This window comes from Charadrius vociferus, unplaced genomic scaffold (assembly GCF_000708025.1).
Source record: "Charadrius vociferus isolate BGI_N301 unplaced genomic scaffold, ASM70802v2 scaffold14, whole genome shotgun sequence".
Classification (NCBI taxonomy): Eukaryota; Metazoa; Chordata; class Aves; order Charadriiformes; family Charadriidae; genus Charadrius; species Charadrius vociferus.
Window position 1 is genome coordinate 9,017,078 of NW_009648876.1, and position 7,637 is coordinate 9,024,714.

General features: G+C 41.5%; 1 protein-coding gene across 1 annotated transcript; it reads right to left on the reverse strand.

Moving 5' to 3' along the window:
• Positions 1 to 231: 231 nt before the first annotated feature.
• On the reverse strand, positions 232 to 7,588 carry FAM161B (family with sequence similarity 161, member B). The gene is made up of 8 exons (XM_009886965.1): positions 7,440 to 7,588; positions 5,685 to 6,247; positions 3,605 to 3,942; positions 3,100 to 3,227; positions 2,641 to 2,808; positions 2,057 to 2,156; positions 567 to 697; positions 232 to 322 (listed from the first exon to the last, which is right to left on the reverse strand). The coding sequence occupies exons 1-8, from the start codon at positions 7,586 to 7,588 to the stop codon at positions 232 to 234; spliced, it is 1,668 nt and encodes a 555-aa protein (XP_009885267.1).
• Positions 7,589 to 7,637: the final 49 nt, after the last annotated feature.

Sequence of the window (7,637 nt, forward strand, 5' to 3'; positions counted from 1 at the left end):
AATGGCTCACATGGGGAACACTTGTGAAGACTAAGGGAGGCTGCAGGCTTTGCTGGGTTGAAGAAGACATGCTCTAAACAATAGTTGGTCTTTCCTTCCTTTCTGACATCTCACTTACCCCAGAGAAATACTTAGGTATCAGCCCAAACCAGAAAGTTCCTGAGGATGAACCTGGAGAATCTTGAGTTAAAAAAAAATCAAGAGATGATCAATGGATTCTTCCGCTAGATCTTATGTTGCCATTTCCTTTCCACTCTGTTCCTCTTGAGGTTCTCCTTCCTGTACAGTACAGTTGTCCTTTTCACCCCGAGGCTTGGGCGCTCTGCAGAAATAGTGATTGTCTAATAGCAGAAATGGTTTGCAGTGTTTACTTGCTGCTTTGCCCCATGCATAAGAAATAGAGTGCAACCATAGCAGTTAAGATAAAGAAGCCGTAATGCTTAATAAGAGGAATGAAGTTGATTTAATTTTACCTACACTAGATGATACAAACTGGAACGCTTTCATGAACAAGGAAAATATTTCTACTTAAAGGCAAAAGAGTTGTATTGCATTGTTTTTATTACCTGTGAACGTCAGATTCTTCTTCTAGCAAGTCAGTGGCATCTTTCCCTTTTTTCCTTACAAATTCTTCACTTAGCCCAACCTGCTGGAGGGTGTGTCTGTAGCGACGCTCTGCTCCTTGACGAGCATCATGCTATGAAATTGAAACTTAAACAGTAAGCACGTAGAACGGGGGCATCTCCATAATGGTCAAGTTGTTTTCAAGTTCACGGCTGACAGTCCTAAACCAACTGAATACTAAGAGAATGTCTCACAACTCTCAAAGCTGGAGCTCACCTTGTCCTGCTCCTGTTCTTTTTTTCTTCCCCCTTCTGTTCTCCTGCTTCTTCAGCATTCCATTCTTACCAGACTAGCATACTTGTGTCTGAGTCCTGACTCTGACACTCAAAATTGAGAATATGTGCAAAAAAGGGTTGTGAGAAATTCTGGAAGCATGTTTGCTTGTAATCTGTAAGCACTAACTACAGTGGAGTTTTAAACAGAGCCTTGAGATCGCTTCATATCAGGTAATCTTCTGGAAACTGAAAACCAAGCATCCTGAATCCTATATCCTCACTGCCTCCCCATAAACATTACAAATTAATGTGGTCTGAGATGACAGTTTTCCAGAGGGACTGGCCAGTTTCTAAAGATTAAGGTGTTCTATATGGAAGGATAGAAATCTTCTCTCAGCATGAGTGAATGCTATTGATACTGGTGAATTCTTACCAACCTGGCAAATAGAAATGTTACCAATATTTATCATACAAAAGTGTTCTCTGCCTCCATCAACCACTCACCTGAACAAAAAAACTGACCCAGGAGGGTGCTTTCTATTGAGAAATCTTAAACCAGCATATTGTCAATGTGCTGTCACTATGTCTCTAACCAGATATCATCCCTGCAAGGAGACAGAACTGAAAGAGAAAACTCAGGGGAAAAGATACTTTATAGAGAGTAAAGTTTGTATCTACACCTCAAGTGCAATAGAGATTTGCAGGTGGTACTGTGTGGTGGACGAGCTGTGCTGAACACAACCCCAGGCAGCACAGCTTGGAGGTGATATAAGTGACTTAAATGCCATTAATGTTTTTCTAGTAGCACTAGAGGTACAAAGAAAAAGTGCTCAACTAGACAGAGTTTTAAGAAAAAAAGTTTAAAATTTGTAGACTGTAGGCTATGGTATTCAGATGCAGAATAGGTATTCATACAATTTCTGGTGTGATAAGGGCCTTAATTTTGATCAAACTGTATATTTTGATTGCAATATGTGCAGGGACTAGAAAAGCTCTACAACCAAGAGGTAAGTCTGAGTGTTTTTCAAGTGATGGGAAGGAATTTAAATTACACTTGGGTGGCCTTCCAGGTGTTATTTTGAGTGTAGTCAAGAGACTATTCAACCATTTGCACCTTCTTATTTGTGAATTACTTGAGACTAGATTTCTTAATGCCTGTCTTAAATGAAAGACAATGTATCCTGGCACCCAGAAACACTGGAGCTTTGACCAGTTACCTTGGTGACCTGTTCAAAGAGGTACGGTCTGTTCTTGACTCGCAGCTGCATTTCTTCCAGCTCCTTTCTGTATTCCTTTGTTCTCTCTCTCATATTTTGCCTGAAATACAAAAGTTGCCTGTCTAATACAAGTTCCTTCTGACTATAGCTGATTAGGAACAAGGAATTCTCAATAACTGTTTTGTCCTTTAAATAGCTCTGGTAATTCTCTTGATTCCAAATGCTGGGCAAAACATTGCTATTGCTGGTAATATGGATCCATTAGCAAAGCTTTACAACTAGACTGTAAGCAGAGAACCAGTGTTCACATTTTTAGAAAACCTTGTCTTTTGTGTGCTTTACCAAATTATACATTTCAGTTGGCTTGTTTGTACAAATCAGTTTCTAAAAATGTTAATCTAAGGGAAACTTCCACATGGAAAAGAGTAGTGTGGAATTGTCAAGAAACCAAAATGAATGTGGAATGGGTATGACAGCCAAAAAAGTTACGCTAGGAATGTTCTTAGACCCAATTCCTCCTAAAGAATTATCTGATGATCCCCAGTTAGTAAAACAGTTATTTCTGTGCAGAATAGGGTACTGACCGGTTCTGTTTCAATTTCTCCTTGTGTGTTTCCTCCAGACTTTTATGTGGATCCAGGGCTTTTGCTCGACTGTTCACTGACTTTTGTATAGTTTGACATTTCTTTTTCTGTTTCTCCAGCCAATAAATTCCTTCTTTGTCCCCTTCCTTTTTGTTATCTTGGGAGTATCTATAGAGAAAAAAGTTAGTAATAAGCTCACTTAAGACTGCCAGACTGCATGCTACCAGGGAATTTCACTTTTGTAGTCCTCTAAGGAGAAAAGCAAAATTTCAGACATATACGCGTGCAGTTCCCAAATCAATTGAGAGGCAAGGCAAGAATTAGCAAAGAAAGAAGACAGAGAAACATTCGGGAAAAGTATTGTCGATGTAGCTGATGTGATGAGGGAAAACATTGACTTTTTTTCCTCCATTTTGGTCACTAGTTGGTGTATGGTCTTGTAGATAAACTTCTACTTACCTAATAGCAGATTCCCTTTTTCTAGTTGCATCTGTAATATGCACTGGAAGGGTGTTGGAAGAGAGAGAGGAAAGTCCAGTCAGAGAATGACTTTTTTGCACTGAAACTTTGGAAAGTTGCTGAGAATCCTGAAAAAAAATGGAACTTCATTCAGTGTATTTGTTCACAATACAGAATCTCCTCTGTTCTTTGGCTACCAAAGTGAACAGTTGGGGTATGTGGGCCATGCACTCATTCTCTCTTCCATCAGTAGGGATTTACATGGGGAGGGGTTGAGGGGAAGGAGAAGTGATTAGAAGTATGGGAGGGTGGCTGAGCCTTAGCTGTCATAGATCATCTCTTTATGTAGAATTTTGTTCTCTGGTTTGTCCTAGAATTCTGCATTACTCCCAAAACAAGGGCAGAGGTCACAGGACATCAAGCACCCATAAATAATGCTATAAATTTAAGAAGGTGACACCTTGGTTAGAAAAAGCAGTACCACAGAAATATCCAATCATCTCACCTTTATCTTTTCATTAGCCTGCCTCTGCCTGCCACGGAGATTGGAGGTTCTTAGCTTGAATGGCTTATTACGAGTTGCCTCTTTGATTTCTTGTCTCCTTACTGCTTCCCTCTGAAATGCCCAGTAAAGTCCTTCAAAATCCGGTACTGTTGGATTAATTCTCGGCTTGAAGCTGAAACTTTTGTCCTGCAAGAAGCCAAGTCTTTCCTGCTTAGTTTTAGTAGCAGTTCGGGACTGAGGATCCCTCCGACAGTTGCTAGTGTCTATAGGAGCTACGGAGCTCTCAAGCAAATCCTTTGCTCTCATTCGAATGCGAATTTCTCGGTAGAGTTCAGCTTCTAATGAATCAAAAGCAAAGCAATGACAATTATATGAGTGACAGAAAAGACTGTGAAATTGCCACTGCACAACTCTAAACTTTCCTTTATGATGGCACCTACACATACAGGAGAGACCAGACATCCTGTGTTCTGTTTCCCCACTTTCCAGCCTCTCTCTCCTCTGCCTTCTATGGAAAAAAAATTAAAGATACCATAAAAGCCATGGTAGAGTATCTTTCTTATGCATTAATCCCTACATATGTCTTTCACTTAGGAGAGTAAGTTACAGAACAGGTCTTCTCCTCCTATTCCTGTTCTTGGGGGTACGAGATAACTTGTGCCCTTAGTCTTGCAGATGTGTTGTGTTAATAAAGGTTCTACTTCCCATATGGGACTTTATGTCATTATGTTGACTGTGTGATCCAAATGGGCTGTTCAGATATACCTGTAATGGATGATGGCTTTTCTGTGTAATATCCAGCAGTGTTTGTCTATATTGGAAAAGATTTTAAGTAAGGAGCATTTGGTGGATGTATCATCTCTTCTGACTTCCGTGACAAACTTTTGATAGAAAGAATGTGTTTCAGGGTATGGCATCAGAGTCCTTTCCTGTGCAACACTAAATACTTGAGAAAATGCAGACAAACAGTTGGCTGTGGGGTTTTTGATTTTTTTTTTCTTTTAGAAAAATATCAATACTGCAGTTTGCAAAATAAAACTTCTTCTGAGTCTATTTATAAGTTTGCATTGACTGAGGTATGAAATATTCATTCCTCCTCCCTTCTCCTATACCAGATAGAAACAGAACAATGGCTTGTCCTTTGCTCTTTTACCTTTCTAATCTATTTAGTTTAGTAGACCACAACAGAATGTTTTCTGATGAAAACTGAACTGGTGTCTACTCATGAAGAAATCAGTGGGAAACATTAAAAAAAAAAAAGAAAGGGTGAGAAAAGCAATGAGAATTATCCAGGACTGGTTTAGTTTCTGCAGTCAAGTGTGAAGTCTGTATGGCTAACTTCAAACTTACAACTGTGGGGGCTTAAGCCAACTGAAAGAGAGCATCAGGAAAATTTCCTTGGCTGTCCCTCTGACTAGAATGGTCCTGGCACCTACCTCCCTTGTTTTAGCACTTAATAAGAAGGTGGAGAGCGAGTGGGAAGGTAACTGAAAATATGAGAGAATGGCACAAGAGACTGGACTAGTGCACTATCACTTAGAACCAAACTAATAGCCTGATTTGGGCTCAGAAAATCGTTTTCTCCTAGGGGTCCCGTGCAGCACAGATCACTTGGGTGGGAGTAAAATTGTCAGTTCCAAGATACTGTGTGGACCTTGGACACTTCTGGCACAACATCTGTCTTCACGTTTGTGCCACAAATCATCTATGTCCCTTTAGCATAACCAAAGCTACGGAATCCAGTGCAGGAAAGGATTCCCAGACTGTCATGACTTGCAGCAAAAGGGGTATGAAAATCTGTCTGAAGAGCTCAATGTACCTATGTGTGCTGGGGAGTGGTACAGAATTGCTGCTGCTGACATTGACACAAGACTACTAAAGTTAGGGCACTACTGCAAGGGTATCTAGATGAAATGTAATGCCCAGTTACACACAAAAGACTAGACAACACCAGGGAATGTAATGATATTGGCTTTATACTCCAAGTAATGCCCTATAGGCCATGATCCTACCTCCCAGTATGGAGACAGCAAGGGACAGGCAGGGAGTTGTTTTTACAGGAAGAGCCCTGGCATTTTACCTTTGAGTTTATCTCCAAGAAGTGGGTCATAAGTAGATTTAGGAACTTTTTTACTGGCTTGCTTCTGTTTGGAGCTGTCATTTGGGGATGCTGCTGCCAGGAACTTTTGTCTGATAGCTTCTTTCTTTTTCTCCTCCTTCTCCAGGAAACTGAAGGGCCGCTGGGTTGAAAGTAGCAGCTCCTTTCTTTTCTGTGTTGCTATTTGCCTGCGAATCTCATTCTGCTCCATTATTTCCTGATAAAGGGGCAGAAATACATGGGCAGGTACAGGCTGTGCCCGGAACTGTTTCTGACATTCAGCTTCGTCCTGGCTTTGCCTTTTGTCTCTCTGTTTGTCTAGTTCAAGAAACATGTATGACTTCATCAACTGGGACTTTTTGCGAGCTTCCCGCAGTGTCATTTCAAAAGGCTGAGGGATGGTGATGGAAGGAATCCAGGGAGATGAAGCACTTTTTGGCTGCAAGCGGGATTTAGGAAACAAGTGAGGCTTTTGCTGATCCCAGGTACTGTCCGAGGTGAGGTCGATCAAAGAACTGGACTGCCTTTTGTTACCAGATGTAAGACTATGACAAAGACAATGTGAAGGGGAAATAAGGGAAATTATTTAAAAAAAAAACCAAAAAAACCCCCAGAATTAAAAGAACGGAGACATTGTTGATTAAGACACCACAGGCCAAGATGGTCATTAAAAAACAGGCTTAGGGCTTATCATTCTCAGGCTCTATATTTTGCTTTGCTACCAAAGTTCATGAGCAGAGCTTTGCCTGTTTTCCATTTTCTATGTATAAAATGGCAGTTATGCCTACTTAGCTTTGTAATGCCATTTACTATGCTGCTAGCACTCTATTGCCAGAAAGGCCACAAGTAAACGAGAAAGTTCCAACTTTAGGAATATGTGGCTGATAGCTACTCAACGTAAAAGACAAACTCAGGAGAGGCAATAAATTAAGCACACAGATGCAGAAACCCTAAGGAACAGTACCAAACACCAGAATTCCTAAGACGCTGATGGAAGGCCCATTGCAAGGAAGTGCTTTAGTGCAACTCTTAAGAGGTCCAGCTGGAAACTTTGTAGCTGATAAGAAGACCATATAACTGATAATAAGAAAAAACCCCGAAGACTATCATGGGTCTCACTGAAATAGCAAACTTCTCATAGGACGTTTGAGGGTGATTGTGAAACTTAGATATTTAGGAAAGGAATAAATGCAGGTAAAAGGAAGGATCAAGGTGGAGCAGGGGGGACCAAGAATAGGAAAATGGGAAAAAAGGGGGAAACAGAAGGTGCTGATCATGTATAAACAGGCTCCTGGTCAATACACTTGCCTGGTGATTACTGCAGTCTGTTCTTCATAAACTATTTCCTTTGTAAGAGCATGCATGCATACCTGATCTGCTAGTGCTCTTCCAAGCTGGACTAACCACAGAGAAAGACAAGAGGTCTGAGAGCTAGATGCTGGAGACACCGAAGCTCTGAAGACTGGACACTGGATAGAAATGTGTGTAAATCTGCTAGCAAATTTTAAGCGTGATTAGTGGACAAGCAGAAACAGGATTTGTGCTGTTCATGTTTTATGCAAATGCAGTTTACGTGGGCACCTGTTGGCCCCATCCTCCCATCTGTGAATGCATTTGTGGCCACCATTTTGGTACTATATACGTGCATCTTGGGACTTCATGCTCTGCCTCGTCACTGGTCAGAAGCACCAGGAATCCCCTGTGCCATTTTGCTATCCTTACCAGGTACCATCCTACCTGAGAGCCTGCCACAGCTTGTCACGCAGGATTGCCGCCTCCCGCCTGAAACCCTCGAGTTCCTCATCCTCTTCGGATACCCCGAGGTCACCCTTTAACTTCACCTGGTATGTTAAGCCCGGTTCTAATGGAGACCGCCGGCCTCCCATCCTGAGAGGCTGCTCTCAGCTCCTCGCCTGGTGGGGGGAGAGGCAGGAG